This window comes from Pelecanus crispus, chromosome 1 (genome assembly GCF_030463565.1).
Source record: "Pelecanus crispus isolate bPelCri1 chromosome 1, bPelCri1.pri, whole genome shotgun sequence".
In the NCBI taxonomy this organism is placed as follows: Eukaryota; Metazoa; Chordata; class Aves; order Pelecaniformes; family Pelecanidae; genus Pelecanus; species Pelecanus crispus.
Genome location: NC_134643.1, coordinates 97782668 through 97806929, shown reverse-complemented (window position 1 = coordinate 97806929; position 24262 = coordinate 97782668). Strand labels below are relative to the sequence as shown.

Here is a 24262-nt window from a genome sequence, read left to right as displayed (position 1 = left end):
GACCAGTATGGGTAGCTTTGTTTTCAATTACTCACTGTTGGTTTTCCATGCGGAAGGACAGAATTGTTGAACTTGTGATTGGGGAAGAAGCAGGGCATATGCTTAAGATTAATCCAGCTGCTGACAGGAGGCCCAGCAGCTGTTTGGGACTCTCATGCCATACCCAATGTGTATTACAGGTAATTATTTTTCTAGAAAATCCCAGTGGTGTGGTTGTCTCATTGTGCAGCTCCTTGATGAGACTTCCTGCCTCAGCCTAACACACTGTTCCTTGTGGCCACTGCCAGCATCTGTGTCCCTGAAAAGAACATACTGGAAGTGCTGCTGTGTTTGGTGGCACGAGGGGCTGTATGTGTACTTCTTTCTCAGGCTGCCTGCAGTGCAGAATGTTCTCTGGGCCAGGAGGAGGCCCTCCACCTTGGCCTGGCCTTGAAAACCCCTGCCTCAGGAGTCCTGCTCTGTGACGTTAAAGCCAGAAAGAAGAGAAAGTGTTTAATCCATGTCCTGCACTAGAGGGTTTTATTGACTCTGTACCCTTTCACCTGTATGGACTAAGATTTCACTCCCGCACTAGCATGTGGATGATAACAAGTGTACCATTCTTTCCGACTGTCCTAGCACTAGTCAAATACCAGGCTACGTAAATGTCAGTTTGAGATGGAGCTGTGGAAGAGATGTATCGCAGGAAAAGGCATTTAGAAAAGATTCTTGTGGCTCCTTGTTTTAAAATATGACTTAGTTATGTTACATTCCTCTTACTCAGTTTTTTTAAATGCCCCTTACTTTGGAATCCTGGATTTTTTAAATTTATATTACAAAGTAACAATAAAAAAATTTTATTATTCGTTACTCTGGCTCCTCAATGTGTGACAGAGGTGGTGCTTGAGTGCAGTGCTGAAGATGATGCCTCCTGGAAACTTGACCTAGCAGCCTGATGGAGGACAGTGACTCATCTAGGAGTAGAATCCTGTCATGGAGCAGGGGTCCAAATAATTTGCTTCAAAAAACCCCATAATAGACCTGGAAGTGTTAAAGACACCCGCCCATCCCTCTCCCCATAAAAACTCTACTACCTGAAGTAAGCTTAAAAAAATACTACAGTGAAAGTTGCTGTCCTTAAAGCAATTAAGGATTAATCTGCAGTTTGCTCTTCTTCACCATTTCTTTAATGTTTTAAGATTTTAATATCTCGCATCAGAATGATTTTACCATAGAGTATAAGGAGTTTTTAGCTTCGTGGTCAGCATTGCCTGTACATCCCTGTTTCCTTGGGCAGATACACAATGGTGTCAGAGTCATTTCTACCATTCCAGCCTTCTCCACTGCGTTGCACTAACATCGTTTCTTTTCCACAGGATCCTAAAGAAATGGTGCAAAGACTGCTTTACTGTTATCTTCAAAATGGAGATTATGGGGAATAATTCAGCCACAGAAATTACATAAAATACAAGACTAATGTCCTCACTCAGAGAAGTATGTTATGATTGTTAATTTTGATGCAGCACTGGGCAACTTGGAGATGGTCTCCTGGGTATACAGCGTGAGGTAGAAGGTCTGACATTTTCAGGATCCACCTATCTTAAAGGGCAGGGAATTCTAACGAAACAAAAATGTTTTGTGCTTCTTTCAAGAGGAATGCAGGATATGACGGTTGAGTTGGGACCTTGCAATGCTTATTTCTACGTTGTTGTAAGTGTCAGTGCAAAACCTTATGGGAGGGGACAGACTATTTTAAAACTTCTCCTTCTCTCACACTTTTGAATCCACAGGCTTACAATCACCCAAATGCATGAGTCTGCCTGGCATTCAGGCACCAAGATGCTTGTGTCCAAGAGGTCTGTCAGGGATGCTCTGTGAAGACATGGAGGATAAGGGATGCTAGCTATTGCATCCTCCTTGCGTTGTCTGCATTCTTCTTAGGTTGGAAGTGCTGTTTTGTACCCTTTGGAAGCTAGCTGTGATCAGTCTCCCTGTTCTGCGACATCTCTGTGAGTCATTAGGATTTATTCATTTTTGTCTCCCAACCTGGGTGTCCTGAGAAGCTGCACGTAACTGTACTGGGATCTTAGTCACCCGCTAAGCTAAGTGCCAATAATGCGCCATTTTCAATAACCCTTCTGCTCTTCCTTCTGGTCTTTCCATGCTGCTGTGTTCCTGTTCATTCTCCAGTCATACTGATCAGGTTTTTCTGTTATGGTTCTCGCTTAGCTTGTGTGTGTGCATGTGTGTACCAGAGCTGCACAAAGTGAACAGTTTCCTATTGGGCAAAATTTGATCAGGTACATATGCTCATTATCTAACAAACACAGTAACAAGCTGCAGTAACTCTGAAACAACCTTAATGTGTTGTATTTACACAAGTTTTCAATCTGTCAGTCCTTCTAGTTCACATTGCTAACTTAGAAAGTTTTTTATTTCCAAGCAGAGATCTTATTTCTTTCAAAAACAGAATTCTTGCCCTAATATGGGGAAGAAAACTACATGAAGAAAACTAAACTTTTCATGGAGAAGTGAAAATTGAAATGAATAAGGAGTGGAAAATTTTCTGTACTAAATTAACTTCACATAGCACAGAAGACTGCAAAAACATCCTTGACTGCTGTCTGTCCCCAAATGGCAGAATACAAAAAGAGCAGAGCAGAATACGGAAGAGATGGCATGTTACAAAAACATTAGACCCTTGAGCATCTTTCCCTTAGCAACTTTTAGTGTAACCTTCCTCCCAATAAAGAAAAATCTTTCATGCTCTTCTGTTTCTGATGAGAATAACTGGCAGGGACAAATGTTAAATGCTAAGTCTTGTGCTTTTCTGACTGCTTCGTCAGTATTCTGCTCAGTAACTTACTCCTTTCAGAGCTATGTTAATATTGCAGACTGTAGCAGTTTCAAAGGTATGCTTCAAAATGTGTTAAGGAAAAAAAATCAAATTGGTTTATTACAAAAATGTTTTCTCCTTTCCTTCAGGTATGTCATTTCTTCCCCCATACATTCACCCACCCCATCCATCCTCTAAATTACTAGGACACGGTGTCCATGACAGCTTGTATCAAGCCTTGTCTGACATTTTCTGGGTCTGCTTTTCTGTGGCTTTATGGGTTTGCAGGAGCTGCCCAAGACTGGAAGTGTTCCAGCAGGGAGTTCAATTGATTTCTACATCTCTTAGGTCCAGAGGGCTTTCAGATCATGGGGTTTTTATGCATAGAAAAATCAGCTCCAGGTATGTTTCAGAGGTGCTTTTAAGCATTGGGTAGCGATTTTTTTCTTCCTGAACCCTTGTTGACTGTTGATTTATAACCTGAGTTGGCAGGCAAAGGGCACCAATAAAATGTTTAAACCTTCCTTTCAGTAATTTCAGAGAGGTTTCCTCCCTTATATGGAAGGCATACACAAAATAGATGATGGTGCACACCAGTTTAATGGTCTTACTTGTAGTACTCTGAGGTGATCTACATAATTCACTAGGGACCTCATCTCTTTTCTGGTAATGCAGCACTCACTTCTTCAGACTATTAAAGATGTTCAAGCACATGTTACCATCCTTCCCTAAGTACATTCTGTAGGCGTGATAGGACATTTCAAACAAAAAGAAAATGAAGTTAAATCCCTTTGAGAAGTTGGATTGGCGAAGTTGGTGCTGGCACAGAAGTGGTTAATGACTTCCTGCAGCAAAATGTTCTTGTTTTCCTGTTGATGTTGCTGGTGTGAATGGCGTCTGTCAGAGCGCACAGTCTCCTCCCTGGTGGCATATTGGCTAGGAAAGGCAATACCTTCCCAGCCTCATAGTGAGGTGATGATGAACTGCCTAGTTACTTCTACATCTGTCGTCTGTACGATTTAATTAGACTGGTCAGATGAAGGTGCAGCACAGTGGGATGCTCTGTCACGCTTCTGACTACCTTCTCCAGGTCCTGGCCTTGCTCACTCCCCATCATTTCAAAAACTTCAGAGAAAGCTTGCTCTGTTCAGCAGCTCTTTGTGTGTCTGAACATCTTGCAGAGCAGTTTGGGAAGCAGGTTTCAATGAGAAGGGGTTATCTGGTTAACCAGGGTTATTTCAAACTTCAGCCTGAATTTAAGCAGCTATGTAGTGAGGACAGGGCCATATGTAAAGAAATGATAACTAGAGGCATTTGGAACTGCCAGACAGCTCAGGATTAGCCAGCTTCGTGTCTTCCCTATCCCCCTGCTACAGTGTAAAGCATTTTCTGGTCAAGGGGATGGCCAGTGCGCTGCGAAGGGCAATGGCTATGGCTCATGCCTGTGGCTCTACAGGACAAGGTGTATCTCACCCGTCCATACTTGCAGAGCAGGTTGATTTGCAGATTGGTGATCTAAAAACTATGGCCCTTAGATGTAATGGCCCAGCACAGATTTTCAGAAAAGAAAGGAGTTGTTTCAAGGTCCTCGGCCAGAGTTCCTGGACCAATTCCAGTGCTCTGTGTGTGATACTTTCCACTCTTGAGTTGACGGCTTTCTGAGGTATTGAACATGTATTGCAAAACGTGACGTGAAGGTGGCTTGGTAGCAATGCTTTGTGCTCCTTGCTCCCTCCTTCCACAGGAGAACGGCTGGTTTGCCTTTTGATGAGGTAATCTGTGGAAATACTGAAGTGATGTAGCCAACATCTTGCAGGAAGTCAGCAGAGGCTACAAATCTGTCCTGAGCTTTTTATACTGCCCTTCCCAGACCGGAATGGAACCATCTACAACGTAATGTCAAATTTAATGCTACTATGTGCCAAAAAACAGCTGAGGAAACCAACCCTTAGGAAAGCCAGATGCTTTCTTCAGATGAAGCTGAGTGAACTGGGATGGGAGAGAACCCAGAGACTGGCAGGCAGCCAAAGCCTTCCAAGAGTTGCAGCATCTTCAAGGAAAGGAGCAGGAGATGGAGCATCTGGAAGGAGCATAGGCAAACAGGATGATTAGGATTTGGCAAGGCCAGCAAAGAAAAGAGTGGGAGCTGTGCAGTATGTCCATGTGTACCATTGCCAACACCGAGCTGCAGAAGACACTGGCATGTGCCTTTTTACATCCCTTGTTTCATGCATGGCTTGAGGAGGAAGAAGCATTCTGTCGACGTTCAGGAAGTTTAGCAATGGCTGCTGTTCTTCTGCTCACAAAGGCAAAAGGCTACAGAGTAATACTGGTGGCCTTCAGACCTGAGGCTGAGGGGGGACTGGGTGCTGGACTCACCCCTGGTATCTGGTCCCCTGTTCCCCGCAGCCAGCACCATCACAAATATTCAAGGGAGTCCTATAGCGTTAACGATCCACCCATCTCCCCCTGCCTACCCCTCACAGGCAGAAATGCTGCTGCCTCTCAGCTGAGGCGTAGCAAGGTGAGTGGTCCACCTGCATTACAGCCCTTCTGCCATGGCATAGGGTGGCAGAAAGAAATGTAAGGTCCCATAGTGAGTGTGCTTCTGCCCAGTGAAAAGTAGCCTTTATTTGTGCTGTTCGATTCACCATGCTCACAGCTGCGGGGTAAAACTTATTAAAACTGACAAGAGTCACCAGGGCAGGGAACCAGAAGGGTCTTCCCCGCATCGCCAAACATACAGCAGCCTGGTGCTTATCTCACTGAGATGCTTAAATCCTTATACTGAAATTAATTTTTAATTATGTTGGTTTTCTTCTTTGGCTCTAGGGGTTTTCTTTTTCTTTGCCTCATATTTCCAGAGGCATTCAGGGATGAGATGAGACCAGTGTCTAGCAGGAAGAGAGTCACTGATGTGTGGCCAGAATCATGAAGGAAGCTCAGGAGAATTCCTCACCTGGGCCCAGGAGAAAGAGCATCTCTATTGGAGAAAGGTGTGGTTGGCATCAGAGCTGATGGGCTCCCATTCTGGCACTTGAGGCGGTATGAAACCAAGGAAGCGTGGCATGAATGATGCCAGGAAAACAGAACAAGAAAGGTCACCGCTCTGTCTTAAGTTGAGATTGACTGTTTGAAGAGTAACAGAGCACAGCTGGATCAGTGGCATTTGAGATTGAAAGGTAGGATTAGTCTGGGATATATCTTATACCTCCTGTTCAAGGTCATTCAGCAAGATGTATGTAGCAGCTGATGCTGACTTTGAAGAAATATGTTTCAAATCCCTCACACCTTGAATTGCCTGCAGCCTTCCTTTGTTCCTAAGGCAGCTGGTCAGGTGGTAAGATACCACCAGGAGATGACAGCTATGTTAATTCATTATTACTATTAGATAAGGAAAAGTTCACTTCAGCGGTTCGCTCAAAGGCTAATTCAGATTTGGGGTACTCGCATTGGTCTGAGAAAGAACTGATGTGTCCATTCTCTTTGGGAGATGAGACACCTCACAGCCAGGCGCATTTGGAGGCTGAAGGCTGCTAGACCCTGTCATCACTTTGTGAGCAAACCATCACACACTTGGCTGAAACTAATCAGATTGGTACCAGCGTCCCCTGGGTGTCCGCAATTCCTGTTTGTAGTTTTCTGAGCATCACCGTATCAGCAGCCTGCAGCCTGTTGATCCTTCCTCGAAAAGCTGGCATTGATTAGACGTTCTTCAAAAACCATCACATCAGTAACAGTGACTGAGACAGGGGTTTGCTTTGCAGTAAGCTTAAACCAAGCTCTGTCTTGCGTAAGGCTGCCCCCCCAGGGAGTCTAGGAGGGATTACCTGGGGAAGCGAGGTTTTCTGGAAGACTTTGCTTTGTCCTTGTTGTAGTCTAGCAAATGTGTTTTTTTAACGTCTGGCTGCAGCTGGGAACGTTAAGACAACGTGTCCAACAGCTGCTGCAGGGTGTGCTGGAGCATGTTAGCTGAGCAGTGTCACCTGCAGAGCAGCTGGGCCACGCTGGCCGGTGAAGCCCACCTCCTCCACCATTTCTTTGCCTTTCCAGCAGGCAGCTTTCTGTCACGGAAGATTGTTTTACCTTCTGCCCCATGGGCCTTTGTGCTCTTCTGCTTAAAGACTCCTGTGTGACCTGGTGCCTGTCATGCCTGCTGCTGCCTCCGGTGGGGGAGACTGATTTATGGCTTCTTCTCTCTTTACATTTTACAATGTAAAACTCAACATAAGAACTGCTGATTTTAGCTCTGGATGGCTTCAGTTAGGTGCCTGGTACCATTACGTTTTTAGTAACTTGGGTAACCCTTGTTTTTGCTGCTAGACCTGAAGTTTGAATTGTGGCCCTTGAGAGCACAGCTAAGAGCCATGGGGCACACGTGGGGCTCTGCTCTGTGATGGGCATCTCCTGTTGCATGTGCACCCAAGTAAGCCACAGAAGTAGTTACAATAACCACCATATAGCAGCCTAAATAGAAATTTTTGGTGGTCTGTGAAGGGGTGGCAGTGAGCTATGGAAATGCTCTCTGCTTGCTTCTGCCAGCCATACTTGTAGGAGTGAATGACTGAGAACTGCTCGGGGTGGGTTGTCTGGTCTTGCCTTGTTTTCAGACAGTCAGTACCCACCTTAAATACCCTCTGCCATCATGGCTAGCGCACAGCAGCCCGAGGAGAGGGTGCAGATTGAGAGGCACCATGGAGAGTAGGTTGCTGCCTGGCCGGCTGTCCTTTCCAGCCCAGAGTCAGGCTCTTACCACTTATTCTGAAAAAACTTTTATTCTGAACTATGGATTCATAATCCATTTTATTTATGTGTTTTATGCTCTAAAAAAAAAAACGTACCTCAGACTGTAGCCATCGTCAGGATTCCCCGTGTCACTCCAGGGAGGGTATTGGCAGGTGCACACGCACGCCTGGGTGGGTTGTGCTGTTTAGGAGCCCTGAAAGGGCAGCATCACAGGTGGGAGCAGTAAACTTGATGCATGCAACATGTGGCACACCTACCACCACAGATGAACCCCTGGGGAGCCCCAGGTACATGCGGAGGAGATCAGGATTTCTGTGGCTTTGTCCAAGTCGGTGTGCGGTGCTGCGAGCGAGCCGTGTGTGCCTGCTAACCTGAGCGAGAGTAACTCGCTGCGAGCCTGCTGAGCAAGCCGTGGGGGTACGCGGGCCCAGCGGCTCATTCGTCTGGGCTTCTGCAGCTCAGTCAGAGCCCACGGCTCTGCGAACTGGGACACGTGTCTGCCTGGAGAAACAGTGGAGACAGGCGATAAACTCTGTTTTTCAGTCCATTTCTCAGGCGTGCTGTAATTGCGTCTAGACAGGCAGTACTTGGATGGCTGCCTTGCACCTTGCAGGGGGGGGCTGCTGTTCCCAGTGGGTTTTGCCAGCTCTCCTTCGTCTCCAAAGGGTCTTAACTTTCCTCAGCTACAGCAGAGATGCTTCCTGGCTATTCTGTCTGCCGGCTCGTTTACAAATGGCATCCAGCATAGGGGACCTTAGGTATCCCATTCCTGCTGCCTGGTGGAGCAGAGTTAAGGTGAGCACAGACTGCAGGACCCCTTGCTGCGGCACATCTGCCCAGCCACGCTGTCAGAGCGGGTCTCCTGCGCTGGGAATTATTTACAACCTGAGGCGGTCTCTGAGCTCCCTCTTTCTCTCTGCAGCAGAGGAGCTTTCTGTGTTCTCCAAAGGCTCTTCTAATGTGAATATCAGCACGTAAATGAAACTCTGTACAATGGCTGTGGTTCTTCAGCAGAGCAGAATCACGGCTCACCTCTCCTATTCCAGCCAGTCATGGAGCCAGGGGAAAAAAACCACAGCAAAGATGAAAATGATGGAGAAAATGAAGGTTAGGAGGAAGCATTTCAGTTATAAAATGAGGGAGTGCAGATTATTCTACTGCAAATAATGAGTGGGGGTCTGTGAAGCACAGGTAGCACAGGTCCTGCGGGGCTCCCCAGCTGTCCCTCTGGCTTGCTGGGGAGGGCGGGGGGTGTCAACTGGTTGCACCTTTGATTGCTTCTGTTCCTTGGCCTTTCCTGTGAGGCCACCTGTGTTCATATTGCCACAGCAAAACTGGGCATGGAGCTCAAGCAGTACTTGAGGGAGGGGGAAAGAGAGATTGTTTTCTTTTGGAGTTGAGTGTTTGTAATTGTGGGTGGGGTTTGTGGTGGTGCTTTTTTTTTTTTGTTGTTCATAGCAGGTTATAGTTCAAGAGGTTGCTGTCAGTTCTGTGATCTGACAGCTCAGATCTTTATTAAATAAGGGACCATATTTAGATATAGAACTTTCCCCATCCCTGTGTGGGTACCAAAATACTGCTTCGTTTTCTGCCTCACCTCCTGTTCCTCACCTCTATCCTGAATGGCCTTGGGATTCACTGCTTGAAGAACAGGTTTGAATTCCAGTAAGATCAGACGGAACATGACACCTGAGAGATGCTAGGCCAGGGCTTGAAATGGACCTAGTCACCCTTTAAAAGATCTTTTTCCTATATAAAGCAACTGAAACTGGTCTCTGGTGATCTGTGTTATGAAGCATCTTAATGAGAATTGCTTGAGCAGCAATCTGTCCACAAGTTGATTCACTCGATTGATACCCCCAATATCCTGTGTGCTGAGTGCCTCTCGTGTTGTCCAGCACCTTTGAGCAGATGGAATAACACTACCACACGCCTGGTGTAGCTGGGAAACTAGTTGGCCATATTTTCAGGATTCATCTGCTGGAAGTGCTTACAGCAGCCGTTGATTTCTTTCCCAGTTGCTAGTAAAATGCAAGTAATAATAAAAACCTCTTCTGGGTGTCCAGGTGGGTGATCATTTTGTACAGGGAAAGTGTTAAGAGGGCAACAGGTGAGAAAAGACTTATGGAAGGGCTACGTTCACCACAGAGGTACCAAAACTTCTGATTACATCCGTGTTTTATTGGATTAATGCAGTCACAATGCAGTATGGAGGGCCCCTCCCCAGGCAAACAACAAATGCTGTCCATGAGCATCTCCTCCCAAAACCCAGACAAACAAAAGAAGCTAGAGCTCTGCTATGTGCTCCAGAGGCGGAGGACAATGGGTTTGGCTTTATATTAGGAAAGAGAGGAAGCCCTTCCTGGACGGAGGAGCTGTGGCATGGACACAAGCAGAGACAGCGCACACAGTTGTGCCCAAAGCTGTCAAAGGAGCGCGGCCAACAGCACAGCTAAGCCTGGGGTCTTGGGAGCGAGAGCTGGGGCCTTGGATCCGGTACGGCGAGGGGGGAAAGGGAGAGAAACGTGTTGAGGCTGTCCCAGGTCAGGTTTGTCTATACAAGGAGAAAAGAGCATTAGAGTGCCCTGACACGAGACCAGCTTACATGGTACAGCAGGGCTTGTCTGGTGTTTTCATCCAGGAACTACGGGAGATGGCCTTGTAAAATACTGCTGGGAAAGGAGACCGTGGCAGGGCTGTGTTTGGCCAGCTCCTGGAAGCTGGGACGTACAGACGCCCTGTGTGCTGACAGCCGTATCGGCGAGGGGAGCCAGGGAGAGTCCTGGGCCTGATCCTGAGGCACACGTCCTTTCTTACTGGGAGGGATGTTACTGAAACAGCTCTCCCCCAGGCGTGGGCTCTAACAGGAGTTATTGCAGCCGTCAGATGGGACAGACGCTTAATCTAGCAGTGCTCCTGACGAGGAGAGGAGCACAAACGGAGATTGGTTCCAAAGAGACCATGAACAAGTTTTGAGACAGGGTGCGTGCAACCTGCCCCAGCTGAAAAAACAGGTTTGAATCTATTGCAGCCATGATTGGAGCTATCCTAGGCCTTGTTCATTATTTAGTGGCCCCAGTAGATGACTGGGTGTGTGGTAGTTAAGTAGTGGCCAATCTATCTCTGGTCCTTGGATTAGGAAGAGAGGGGACACTGTGATAGTGTTGCACTTCTCATGCGATCTGACCCAACAGAGGGATGGTAGCCACCTCTCTACCTTGCAGGGAGCAATAAAACACAAGCTGGTAGCACAGGGGAAGGTTTCATTTGCCAACTGGGGCAATTTTCTCAAGCACTGAGACTGATCCCGTTTTATGGGCAAACCTTTTGATGGAGACAACAGGGATGTTGGCATTTCTCCATCAGTGCTCCGTTTCTAAGTTTCCTTGCCGAATTTTTGCTCTTGGCTCCTGATCGAAGGGATCAGGATCCTTATCAAAGAGGTCATGTTCTGCCCTCTTATTAGGACTGCTGCACGTGAGCTGGGTGCCTTCTGCAGGCTGAGGCTCCAGCAGTGGGAGGGCAAATGCATTCCCAGCACCTCGGCGGGGGAGATGAGAGATGCTGTCCGCTTGGGTCCTGTGTGCTCTGCGAGCCTGGCAGCTCCCAGGAGCGATGGCTGATCTTCTGCTGCATGCCTGGGTCTGCCTCTCAGCACCGCTGTGCCCAATGCTGAGGGACTTACTGGTTTGCTTCTGTGTCTTCTTCCCCCCCCCCTCCCCAGAAGTGGGAAGCACTTGTAGTCTCTTAAGCAGGAGCGTTGAGGCTCGGCGTGGGAAACCAGCCGTGCAGGTGGGGCGTGTTCCTGCTCTTCACTCTGGTGCAGAGGGTGCCTGGCTGTCGGCAATGACCACGTCATGCCAACCACCACCGCGCGCGGCCGAGGGGAGCGCATCACTCCCCACAGCGTGTAGAGCAGAGGGAGGGAAGGGTCCCATGCCTTGTCCCCATCCCAGGAGTCTGCTGCAAACTGCAGCCCCTGCAGCCCGGCGCCGGCCCCCGCGGTCAGCAGCAGAGGATCTTGAGGAAGGCTTTGCGGAAGTCGGTGTTGAAGGTTGTGTAGATGATGGGGTTGAGGGCGCTGTTCACGTAGCCAAGCCAGGTGCTGGCGCTGTAAAGCCCTGGGGGCACGTGGCAGGATGGGCAGTGGGCGTTGAGGATGTGAATCAAGAAGAAGGGCAGCCAGCAGACTATGAATGCCCCTGGGTTTAGAGGGAGGGAGAAAACAATCCATGACTTTAGAGGAGCAACTAGTTGGAAAGGGGCCTGTACTTGTGCCCTCTCCCTCCATCCTCTCACTATTTCCGTGCTCATGTCTGCATTTGGTAAATGCTGAAGGTGATGTCTATTCCTGGCACAGAGGGACTTGGCCAGGGCTCAGGCTCCTTGGGACCAGTTACGTGAATGGATGGATGGGGCTTCAGAAGTGACCTGGTGCCAGCCAAAAGCAAGTGGCCACAACTTAGAGGGAAAGACTGCTGCTTTAGCTGCTTTAATCAGTAATGCTGAGGGCTGCATTGTTTCCCTGCTACTACTGAGTTAATGAGGGGAAGTAGTGTGTCTGGTGACCGTGGCTGGTAACTGGTGCACCAGTCTCCTGGCTTCTCTATCCAGCTCTCCGAGCTGGTTCCTCTGCTCCTCCTTGCCTCAGTTTCCCCTTCTGTAATTGGGCCTAAGAGCTGCTGCATATATGGAAATTTAGGATTGTTCCAGCTTAATAATAATAATAAAAAAAATAAAGAAAAAGGGAAAGAAAAGTTGTTGGTTGTTGCTCCCTCCAGCAGGGCTTGTTGGCCACTAATTTAAAACAAAAGGGTAACAAAACATAGCAAATAAAACACTAACATACTTGGCTCTCAACATTTGAGAGCATACCCTAGATCCCTAAATGTCCCACCGTTGTCTTTCCTGAGTTTGTGGAGCAGTGACAGCTGAAGTCTGGGCCTGGCTTGCATTTTTTTAATCTCAATACCTTAGTAGGAGATTCCTTGCTCTTGCAAGTCCCAAACCATCACCCCTGGCACCCCACTAGACAGAGTGGGTCTCACTCACCCAGGACAATAGCTAGCATCTGTGTAGCCTTCCTCTCCCGAAGCTGGATCAGCCGGGGCTGCTGGTGCGCTAGCTTCAAAGAGCTGATGGTTTTGCCATCGCTGATCCTCCGTACCTCCAGTCCTGGCTTTGCACTCTTCCTCCTCTCTTCCAGCCTGCTGTGTTGTGTAGTCCCTGGTGTCTTGGTGAGGGATGCCTCGTGGCAGAAGCTGCGGTACCGCTGCAGGCTGAAGGCAGTCAGCAAATTCCTTTTGGTAGACATCTCCTGGCCTGAGCATTTGAGTGGGAGACAGGGGGAAAAGGTGCCTTGGCATCTGTTTGGCAAAGCTTTTCTCTCCATGTGTTCCTGCAAAAGAGGATCCCACAAAGGAACTGGGAACCATCCGAACCATTCATTGGGTCAAGGGATGACAAGGAAAGTGGTAGGAGTCATCCTAGCCCCACTTGCTTCTTAGGTTTGCACCATACCCTCTGGACTGACCTTGGCTTATCAGAGGGGTGAACCAGACAACTCTCTGCCTCCATCCCGCTAAGGAGAAGCATGAGAACAAGAAGAGCTGAAACACCTGCTCTGCTAACCTTTCACTTGTATTTTTGTGTTGGCCCTGCTCCCCTCAACATCCCCACCCTAAAAGTGCAGCTTCACTATGAGAAAATGGGTAAAACAAGCAGATATGCGTGACCAGGCGATCCCTTTCAAGCCATTGTGCTGGTTCCCATGGTTGCGGATATTTCATCTAGAAAGGTCAGTGGAATAAATGCTCTGTGCACCATGAGCATTTTGACCTCTTAAGTCTGTCAGATGAAGAGGGTTGGATTTTTTTTTTAAATAATCTAGGTTAAAGCCTGTGAAGCCCTGAGAACGAAGCTTCATAGAGTAAAAATCAATAAATGGAGACATTAAAATCAATAAATGAAGAAATTAGCCAGACTTCTGCATGGCTGAAAAAGCCCTGCTCTGAAGAAATATTGAAGTAGGCTGTGCTCTTTTCTAGTTGCCTGCTTCTAGAGGGCAGAGATACACAGGGAGCATCCTCTTTCTAGAGGGCTGAAAAGGATGTAACTGGAGCTTCTGCATCACAAATATCATGGTGTATGAGTGAGGGATGGGATGAAAACATGCCATGTCCCTTCCTTATGCTTTCTGTTCTGTGCTTTGACCCTTTAAGGAGAAGAGATGATGCATGCCCTGTCCTTTTTGACAGCTCCTACTGTGTTCATGTGGGTCTTACTTTGTGTGCATAACACGGTTTGGTGCTGGCGCTGTGGCTGCCCTGCCGGGTGAGGGTTCGCTTCTTTTGCCTTTGTCTTAGCACGAGGTAAATCCGGACATAGAGCAGCAGGGTCACCACGAAGGGGAGGTAGAAGGACACCAAAGAGGAGTAGATGATGAAAATAGGGTTGGATATGGAACAGACACTGGGATCCCCTGGGGAGGAGGAGAGAGAGAGAGAGAGAGAGGAGCGGCTGAGCTGCTTTGGTTTAGTACAAGGAGGCTCTGGTGTGTTGGCAAAGCAAGTCGAAACGTGGCCGGTGGAAAAAGGCAGTCTAAGGAGTGCAAGTATCTCCTGTCTCTGTTGCAAATTATACTGTGGCCTACCCACATCACCTAACTGATGCTTAAAATGGACTCTACCTAGGGCCATCTAGCATGACCCAGCATGCACCTGCCTGCTTTTCTGGCCAGCAGCTCTCCCCTCTTCTCCCATGTCTATTTGCATTCTTTATCAGAGGATCCTCTGATCCTTTTTTTGTCCTTTCTCCTATTCCTCTGACAGCCTCTGAGCTGTCTAGATGCAGAGGTGTGCCTTCACACCCATCTGTCTGGACCAGGCAGTGGGGGACAGCAGCACTCTCCACCCCCTGTCCCCTTCTCACCTCAGGCACTGCACAGAGGATGGATGGGGAGCAGAGGACTTCTGCCTGTGGCTCAGGGGGTAGGAAGGCTCCCCTGCCCCTCTGCCTCCAGGGAGAATGGGCTGCCTGAGGTGAGGGGAAGGAGAAAGACCAACCTGCTTCCAAGCAGGAGGCTAAATCATTTGCTCTCCTCAAGGGATTAGGCAAGGAAGCAGATGGCCAGTTGGATGGGAAGGAGGTTTCTCACAAGCAGTGCCAATATGCAGTCCTTGCTGTTTAGAAAAGTGTTATGTATCAGATTTAAAACCGTCTGTCTGGACCTGTTGATAATCAGCAAGATACAGCAAGTCTGGGGGTGGGGGGGGTGTTGGACGTGCTGCACGTCTGGAGATTTGCTCTGTGTGCGCAGAGTGAGTGATTGGGGGGATCTGTAGACCTGGACACTTTGATGGGCATTGATTTGGCAGTAAAGCAGGCAGGTCTGTCCTCAGAGCAATAGTCAGTGACTGCCTGAGCAAATGGCAAGTTTATAGACAACAGCATATCTGCTCTCCAGCACTAGGGATTTTTCTCACCCTTCATAGTATGCTTTCCAGTTCCCTAAAATCTCCTGTAGCTTGGAAAATCTACAGGACCCAAGTTAAATGACCTGGCCATACACAGGGCAGCTCCCTTTCCAACGCCTCCCTGTTCGGGATGTCACCTACCTGTAGTATTGAAGCCAAAGAGGAGAGGGCACGACACTGCGAACGCCAGCATCCAGACTATCACGATCATGAGAGAGACCCTCCTGCAGGAGCTCTGCCCAGTGCTGTACTGGTACTGAACTGGTTTCACCACTGCAGTGTATCTGTGGACCAAACCAGCTCCAGAAAGAGGCGAGGTAAGAATGGAGGGAGGAAAAGGACCAGGTTTTAAAAGGAGAAATGAAAGCCATGTAGAGAACATGATGGTGAACGTGGTGAAGAAATGGAAGAGGAAAGGAGAGAAGATCAGATGATGGGATCAGCAATTTGTGGAAATGGTAAGCAGGGTGTTGGGGGGAGGAACAGAGGAAATCAGAGTTAGTTGGCAGCACTGCAGAGATATGCTCTGCAGAACCGCCGGTATTGTGAAGCTACAAGGTTTGGGATACCAGGTTGATCTAGAAACCCCAGGAAACCCCCATCCCTCAAGCCCCTAAGGTTGTATGTGCACTGCTGAGAAAGAGCGGTGTCTGGAGCAACCACAGCCTCCTACGCTCTGTGCCTCAGCTGCCCGCTCTGGTGTCGGCCTCGCTGACAGCCAGAGGATTGCCCACGGGCCAGTGTCCAGGGCCTTCAGCTGCTGGGGTGCGCCAGGGGATGCAGCTCAGCAAGGCTAGGATTTGGGAGGCACAGGAGTCTCATCTTTAGGACAGCCTGGGGGCTGCTCCTTGCGGACAGAGCCAAAATGAAACAGGGATAAAGATTCCCATGGAGGAACACCGGACCAACCCAGCATTGAAAGCTGCTTCATAAGATTACCCTTGAACCACATATCACAAAGGTACAGCATGCAGTGTTTTTTCCTTCCCCCACTCCTCAGTCCTAACAGCACCATGTATGCTGAGGTCCTGGCTCCCAGCCCTAAGCATTGCTTAAAATAGGCTGAGCTCTAAGATGCAGAAAAACAGTGCAAGGCTGAAGATTACACAGCAATAATCTTCACCCCTCCCTATGTATATGGTAAGATTTTGTTTATTAAAACTTCTTGAATGAGGTCTCCAGAAGGAGAAACCCTCTTTGAGACTCAATGGGAATTAGATGACCAATTCTGGTTTCTGTGTTCAGAAAGCATGAGGATGTGGCTGACTACCTACTGGTGATGTTTTATTGCTTGTGCCTCTCTGCCCTTAAGTGCAGACATCTTCTAGCACATGGTGGGCAGAGCCATATTAAATAGCAGTAGTGGCAGTGACAGACTTGCAGGGTGGTTTGTGTTCCTGAAGATACCGATGCTGCCTGTGCAAACCCCACTTCCTTGTCCCTGCCATGCTGAGGTACGGGGCCAACCCCCATCTCCAGACTATCCCCCTGGATGCTGTTGGCTCTCACCTGTCAATGCTGATAGCACAGAGGTTTAAAATGCTGGCTGTGCACATCATTACATCCATGGTGACGAAGATATCACAACAGATGCGGCTGAAAGTCCAGACTCCTCCAGTCACCTGCACCAGCAACCACAAAACTGTCAGCCTTTTTCTCCACCGAGTCCTGAGAAGTTAGGTATAAAGAGGTGCTCTCCTCCAAGTATCTCAACAGCTATATGAGGTCATGTCCACTGTGGTGTGCAGAGGGAAACTGAGGCACCTATGTTGTGTGCAAGATAACACAGTGGCAGGTCATGGAGAAGGAGCCACACCTTGATTTCAACCCTTTAGTTACTCTTACAGAGGGAGGCAGGGTGAAGAAATAGATAGCAGCTATCCCCTCCCTTATGGTCTAGCATGATAAATTGATTTAAATTTGATATCACTGTATGTATCCTTTGATTAAGGATTACCTGAGAAAATCTAAGGGCTGAAAGTGTTTCTCAGCTTAGCTGCTGGAGTTCTCTGGCTGGCAGTGGGCTGGAAAAGTGCTGCAAATTTTATGCATTTATGTATGAAACAGAGACCTGAGGCTTCTCCAAAACGTTATTTGGATCCTTATCTCAGTTACAGATTTTGTTTATTAGATCTGAGTGAGAACTCACAAGCTATTCGGATAAAGGGGTTTGGTTTGCTACCATGCTGAGCTTTTGTTCTGGTTGTTTTGAACTTTTAATCTGAAGTGTGTAATTGTGAAAGCTTAGCTGTGGCCAATCTTTGTGATGGAGAAATGCATTTTTTGGCCCAGCCATCAGGTGCTTGACAATGACCTTTTCGGTTGACAACGACCTTTTCGGTGGACAACAATATGTTCCAAGCACTGTGTGGCACTGCTCTCCTCAGGGCTGGGATGATAGCCTGACTCCGAGCGAGGTGGTCTGCCTCAGCACCTGCTCCTTGTAGGAGATGAACAAGGAAGCAGCCTGCCCTCCAACAGATAAGCCCATTGGATAAGTACAGCAAACAAATCTAATGCTGCGCTGGTTGGAGAAGAGGGTTAGGAGAGAAAGAGGGAGGAAAGTCCTTGCTTGCAGACAGCCTGGATTTTAGCCTTCAACCCCGTAGATCCTGCCGGTTCAGCTGGATCCTGGGAAGCTATCAGGAACTGGCAGTAGTTCCTGGTCTCTCTGCTTACATTTAGACAACATCTGGAGTACTGCATCTGGTTTTGGGGCCCCAGTACAGGAACAACATTGATAAAGAGGAGCAAGTCCAGCGGAGGGCCACCAGGACAGTCCCTGGGGGCTGGAGCACTTGTCCTGTGAGGAGCAGCTAAGGGAACAGGGCTTGCTCAGCCTGGAGAAGAGGTGGCTTCGGGGCGGGGGAGCTAACAGCAGTCCCCTAGTGCCTAGTGGGAGGTTATTAAGAAAGTTGGAACCAGGTTACTGAGAAGATGGAGCCAGGTTTTTCACAGCAGTGCGTGGTGGGAAGACAAGAGGCAATAGGCATAAGTTGAAAGAAGAAAGGCACAAACTGGTTATGAAGGTAAACTTTCTGACCATGAGGACAGGAGGCAGTGGAGCCAGTTGCTTGGTGAGTCTGTGCAGGCTCCATCCTTGGAGGTTTTCAAGACCCACTCAAAAATACCCATCCCAGATCAGGCTGGAGAGGGTGCCACAAGTAACTTGGCTTCTAGGACAGTGGGTCAACCCTGCAGCAAGTGTCAATGCCTAGGAAGGATGCGGCTCCCTGCAGAGAGAAGCACTTGTATAAATACAGAACTCACTCTGTGCAAGTTGTTTTCAGAGTTGTTTAAGAAATAATCCTGAGAAATTTCAGTGGTTTTGATTGTGCCAACATTCCCACACATGGGCACAGAAACTCGCTGAGGTGAGCTGTGTCTTTAGGGTGTTCTTTGCTGGACCCAGCTGCTACGTGTCAGAAGTCAGGTACTGAACGAGGCAGTCTTCCATTAGGCCCCCTGCCTCTGAAGGCATGCAGGGGAGACAAATGGAAATTGGCTTGCAAAATGCAGTAGGGAACTGTGCTTTCATCTTCAGTTCTCTGATACATGTGGGGCTCTTTTTTTTTCTTTTAAAAAAAGCAAGCAAAGGGAAAAAAAAAAAACAAACCCCAAACCACACCAAACTGCTAGAGCTTTTCTGCAAAATTAGGTGGGCTACACGATGTGCAAACTGAAGGTTGTCCCTCTGAAATTAGGGACCTGAATAGGTAGATTCAGTTTTCAAAGAAACCCCACACCACGTTTTTGCTTTAGTTGAAGATTTTGAGATCTGCTCGACCACCTCAAAATATAAAAAAAATTATAAGTGCTGGAAGCCTTTGCAGTGGGAGCCAGTAAGGGGTGTTTCTGTAGTTGGAGGCAAAATGAGATGCTGTGTCTGTGTGATCTGTGGAGTCTGAAGAATATTTCACCAGGAGCTGGTGCCAGGTGTTCGCATGAAAGCCAGCTGCCGCTAGCCCAGCAGATGTGCAACCATTTAACTGAGGGAGTTTCCAAGGTCCTGAGCACATTCAAATGCTAAGCCCAAGAATGTGAACCATTAAAACTGAAGAAGGTGGTGGTGGGAATGGCTCTGAAGTGAACCCTCTCAGGATGATGCATTCAGATCACACCACCTGCATACTAAGCTATAGCTTGTATTAAGAAGATGCTTGACAGATCAAAATGTTGGGGCTTAAAACCCATCCTCACTTCCACCAACCACAACTTCTAAAATGGGGAGTAGCTCTGCTGAAGTTGGTGAAGTAGTTAATATTTACCTGTGGGGTATGCGAACCCAGAATTTATTCCAGAATTTAACAATGAAGAAGAGCCTTTTTATTATAGGCCTTGTTCATAATTTTTTAAATTCTATTTCTGCTCTTCCTTTTATTGCTCTGTTCTGCTCACCTTTGCTTCAGCAGCTAGAACTTGCTAGTGTGCATTTCTGGTTTTCATGTGCTGGCAGGGTACCCGTTCTCTATCCCTCTGGTGTCTTTTGTCCAGGAAATCTCAAAGCAGATCACAGATATTAATTGAATGAATCCTCACAACTGCCTGGGTGAGGTGGATGGTCAAATATTATTCTCCTACAGCTGATGAGAGGAAACCACAGAGAGATGAGCTGATACAATCTCTCATTACCACTCAGTGCGTGTGCAGCAGAAGTGGGAATAGAGTCCAGGATGAAAGCCTGGCTCTGTCAAAGACAATGCTAGAGCTCCCTATAGACTATTCAGGTCAGGTTCTCACCTCATCTTTCTTGATGACCAGTCTGCTTTATCCACAAAATTGCGGTATTATTATTTTTAACTTTCCAACCCTACAGGAAGTCTTCCAGTTTAAAAAAAAAAAAAACCAACATTGTGCATTCATAAAGTTATACAAATCCACCACCCTCCTGATTCCTTAAAAATAAACAAAAGATTCTCTGTAAATCAGGTGTGTATGATGATGCTGTGTTGAGGAGTACATGGATGGGAAAGTATGAACATGAAGTTGCATCAGGTGATGACAGGTGTGTAAGCAGCGGTGCATCTAAGCATGCTCACTTAAGTGTTTTGTGTTTAAGAGAGCATTCTTCTTGGGGGTGGTGTTAGCTCCCTGCAGCTGTGAAATGGCTGCTTGTTTTTGCATGGCAGGAGTAACTAAGAGCACGTGTGCGGTCAGGCCTGCTGACAAGCGGTGAACTGCTGAGCTGCAGTAACTCAGTTGCCTGTCCTCCCTTTGATGGCAGTCTGGCGAGCTCCCCGAGCTCAAAGAGCAGTTGTAGGTCTTGCTGCTCTGGTGTGAGAGCCACAGAAAAGGAGACAGCATTACTCTCACACGCTCTGAGCAGAGCTGCAGACTGGACCTCAGTGACAATCATCTTCTGAAGCTTTTTTCCTCTTTGGAGGTAGAACTGGATGTTGTGAGAAGACCGAGAAGGATGCTCCAGGCCATGGTGCTAAATGTCCTCCTCCATTTATATGATGACTATAAGGCATGATGGTATTTAATGCCATCAAACTCCAGTGGGCAGGACACCCTAATGCCACTGTCTTAGAAACCTTGGTGAGCTTCAGTAGTTGTGCCAGCCACAGCATCAGAGGTCAGTAAAGAACTGGGGTAGCAGTACTGGTATATTAGACCTACCTGTTGACCCCAGAAAATTGCTAGACACAATGTTGAATAGCATTTTTGTGCCAGAAACTTCATTAGGTGGAGATGAGGATTTTGAGGTTATAAAATGTTCCTATTGTTGCTCTGTCACAGCCTCCCAAAAGACTTCTCAGAAAGAGGCAGTTCTGGTCTGCATGACTGATAAAATGACAAATTTCATGGAGAAGGTCCAGGCCACAGATGGCTCTAAAAATTGAGTGTAAAGCACAAAGTTCACAAGTGACATTTAAATCTGAGGTATTCATCCACCTTTAGCTTCTCCATAAATAATGGCCAGGTCTCAGATGTCGGGTTTGGCAAACATTCAGTAGATGAATAGGTATTGTACACGGTTTTGGGGACTGAATGATTTCTTGGCAATTTCCAGGCCCATAGTGTACTGAAGCATGATGCCATTTTCACTTCATTGGTAGCATCACTGATCCATAAACAGCAGCAAATATCTAAACAACTTCGGGGCTTTTTGGACTGTTTTTTAAATCTTAGTCTTGCTGGAGTCCTACAGCCTAGTTCTCTAGGAGATACTGCGCAATGCTGGGAGTGGTAGGTTGGGTTTGGGATGTGTGTGGGTTCTTCTCCCTGTTGTTTGGGTGACTCTAGGATCAGCTACTTTGATTATCCAAGCTCCACAGATGGAAATGAATCTTGAATGGTCTGCAAACACAACTAGGGAACGGACATACTGTTGTGCTCACAAATCACGACCACAGTACTGCGTGGAGGCAGAGGCTGCTTCACAGATGCGCCTCAGTCCCACCCTGTCCATAGCAAGAGCAAGTGCTAAATCTTTTCTAATGCAGAGCATACTGTGATTTCATTAAAGACTGGAATACACTTGAGGTGATGGACTATTCCAGTCTGAAATAAAATTTTACTTTTAACAATATTTTTTAGTTGCAATCAAATTGCAGAGCCTAATTCTGACTTGCTGGGATGGCTTCCCCACACACACTCTTACTCCTTGCTTTTTAATCATTCGATGTAACACAACTGAGCTGTACACATCCTGTAGGCCAGCTCCAGGACCGCTCCACCCAGATTTGTCTAAATGTTGCTACTGACTTCATTAGGAACATGATCACACATGCAGTTATCATGGTACTCTCTTTGTTCTTTCACTCCACAGAGATGCTATACATAAATAATTAACCGTCAATGCCCTTATTAATAATGCTTATACACAGAGAAAACCCTTAATTTCTCTTAATTATAGCCTTGCTGAGACTGCAGTGGGCACAGTTTGGGAGACTGGCTTGGATTAACACAAGGGAAATGCCTAGGCTGGGTGCCAAAGCTTAGAGCTGTGTTGCCTATTCAACATACTCCGGTGGCAGAGGAGGTCTGTAGGCTACTGCCAGTCCCCTGCTACTTGATCAAATCTCCTTGTACCTGCATAGTAGGTTGGGCATTTGCTGGTGTTGTCCTGTCTTGTCCTACTTTCTGTTCATGCACTGCACAGTCCATATGCACAAGTCAAAATCCCTCTCTGCTTCTGCTTTGTTTTGCGGGAAAGAGGTCAGCCAAAGGTGGGCAGCTGCCAGCAGAATATTTACCCTACCCTTCAGCCTGATCCCAGCTTGCCCCTTACAGAAAGAGCATGAGGCTTCAACGAGATCATGGCTCAGAGGCTTATTATGTTTCTGTTAGCATGAGAACAGGGTACTAAGGCTCAGCTGAAAGCTTACGGCTGATAGATGTTCGCTCTAATTTTTCTAGACCTACCAATTTTTGTGAATTAGTGTAAAAGTACTGAAGAAAACAGATAAAAATGTCAGCTGTAGCATACCTTCATGTATTTACTTCAATAAAAATATTTGCCCCAGGACTGGCTTCAGTAATTCAGGATTTTGCCATAGTGTGGGGGCATTTGGCTTCCATCTTTGCTGCCCTATATCTGGTGGTGTTGTCTGTACTATGCATGGTCATGCCAGTACATTTTTACACTGGCCAATGTGCAAAGATCAGGGAAATGAAAAATGAGACCCCCCCCAGGGCTTGATGAGTCCTTTGAAGTTATTGTGAAAATGTTCACATGACGTAAAGAAATTTTGGAGCATGTTCTTCAGCTTCATCTCTTTGTCAGCCTGCTTGGGGAACGTTGCTTGGAGCTGACCTAACTATGATTCTATGATTCTATGATCATGGATGTTAAGGCTCTTAAACTCCACAGGAGACGAGGATTTGACTGCCCTCGCTTGTTTTCTGGCCAGCAGGAATAGGAGTTGATCTGGGCTCTAAGATGAGTTCCTATAAGATATTTCCACCCTATTGCCTCCCCTGCCATTCCTGAATCATCATGATGCTTACCGGCAACCCTTCTGGCTGATGGAGTCAGCTTCAAGAACGCTCAGGTGAAAGTGGTATTAGCACATCAGAACCCACAATCTACATTACTGGTTGTAGCCCAGCTGCCATTGAAGCTCAGAGAGGCTGTGCTGTGCCAGGAAGAACAAGGTTCAGGGTATCTGCTGATGGGTGGGACTGTGGTGCGTTTGTCCGGCATGTGTCCAGCCTATGAGGGCCACCTGTGTGACATTGTGGGCTGCCACCCACCCCACAAGTGCCCCAAAGCTAGCTGGGGGGTTAAAATGTGAATGGACTTTATCTGTACCAGAGCTGGCCTATCCTGAGAGCGTGCACTAACACCAGTGAGCTCGTACTGCGGTTCAATTCTGCTAATCTTTCCTAAGATGTACTCACCTCCAGGTACACCACCCATGGCATCACCAAAGTAGCCACCAGCAAGTCTGCCACCGCCAGGCTCACCACAAGGTAGTTTGTTGTGGTTTGCAAGGTGCGTTCCCTCAGCACAGCTAAGCAGACCAGCACGTTCCCAAAGATGATGGCCAAAATCAGGATGCAGTAGCAGAGGGCGTAGTAGGCATGTGAGTGTGGCAGGTCAGACTCTGTAGTGTTGTCCGCCCCACAGGGAATGGGGTCGGTGGTGTTAGGATGACTGCTGGTTCTTGTGAAGAGGGCCATGGGGATGCTGCTGCAAAGAGAAAGAGATGACTGGAAATCACAGTAATTCTGGAGAACAGTACCTTTTGTGGATGGTGTGCGACTTTCATACTTCCTTCACGAATGCTACTTCAAGCCAATTATAGAGGTCTTTTTTTCTGCTCATATATAGGCAGAGCTTTATGTAAAGTTTTGCTTGGCCTGTTTTGTTTTTCATTGAATCTAAGCCAAGAAAGAAATGCAAGATTTCACCTCCTGTGTGCATCTGAAAGGTGCAGCTGTATGGAAGGAGGCAATGGTTTTAAGATGCACCAAAGTCATACCACAGTACAAATCAGCTGGGCAAGAGCGCAGTCTGAAAGATAACAGTTTGTAGCACTGAGGAAGACCCAACGCAGTTACCCAAACTAGGTCTTGCCCAGCAGCTTGGACCTAGTATCTTTTCTTCTGGGAAGTACCCTCCCCCTTCCCTCATCAAAAAATGTCTTCAATAACTTCAAGCACTCAACTGCTCGGCAGCCTGGCTGAGAGACTGCACCTGCAGTGCCCAAGTAGCCCCTTGAACCCTGGCCGCCTGGCAGTAAGCACCACCTACTGAATTACTCTTTTTCCTGCA

The 24262-nt window shown here is 47.5% G+C and overlaps 1 protein-coding gene across 1 annotated transcript; it reads right to left on the bottom strand.

The window, feature by feature from the left end:
• Positions 1–11566: 11566 nt before the first annotated feature.
• On the bottom strand, positions 11567–23667 carry DRD3 (dopamine receptor D3). The gene is made up of 6 exons (XM_009485889.2): positions 23386–23667; positions 16546–16658; positions 15178–15320; positions 13846–14042; positions 12614–12959; positions 11567–11763 (listed from the first exon to the last, which is right to left on the bottom strand). Exons 1-6 carry the CDS (start codon positions 23665–23667, stop codon positions 11567–11569), a joined length of 1278 nt encoding a protein of 425 aa, XP_009484164.2.
• Between the last annotated feature and the right edge of the window lie 595 nt (positions 23668–24262).

What these genes read in the sequence shown, in the direction of transcription:
- DRD3 (XM_009485889.2), bottom strand. Translation starts at nt 23,667, where the DNA reads ATGGCCCTCTTCACAAGAACCAGCAGTCATCCTAACACCACCGACCCC. An exon ending in TGTGCTATCAGCATTGACAG is followed by an intron (nt 15,321 to 16,545) that starts GTGAGAGCCAAC and finishes TTTGGTCCACAG; the next exon opens with ATACACTGCAGTGGTGAAAC. An exon ending in CTTTGGCTTCAATACTACAG is followed by an intron (nt 14,043 to 15,177) that starts GTAGGTGACATC and finishes CCTCCTCCCCAG; the next exon opens with GGGATCCCAGTGTCTGTTCC.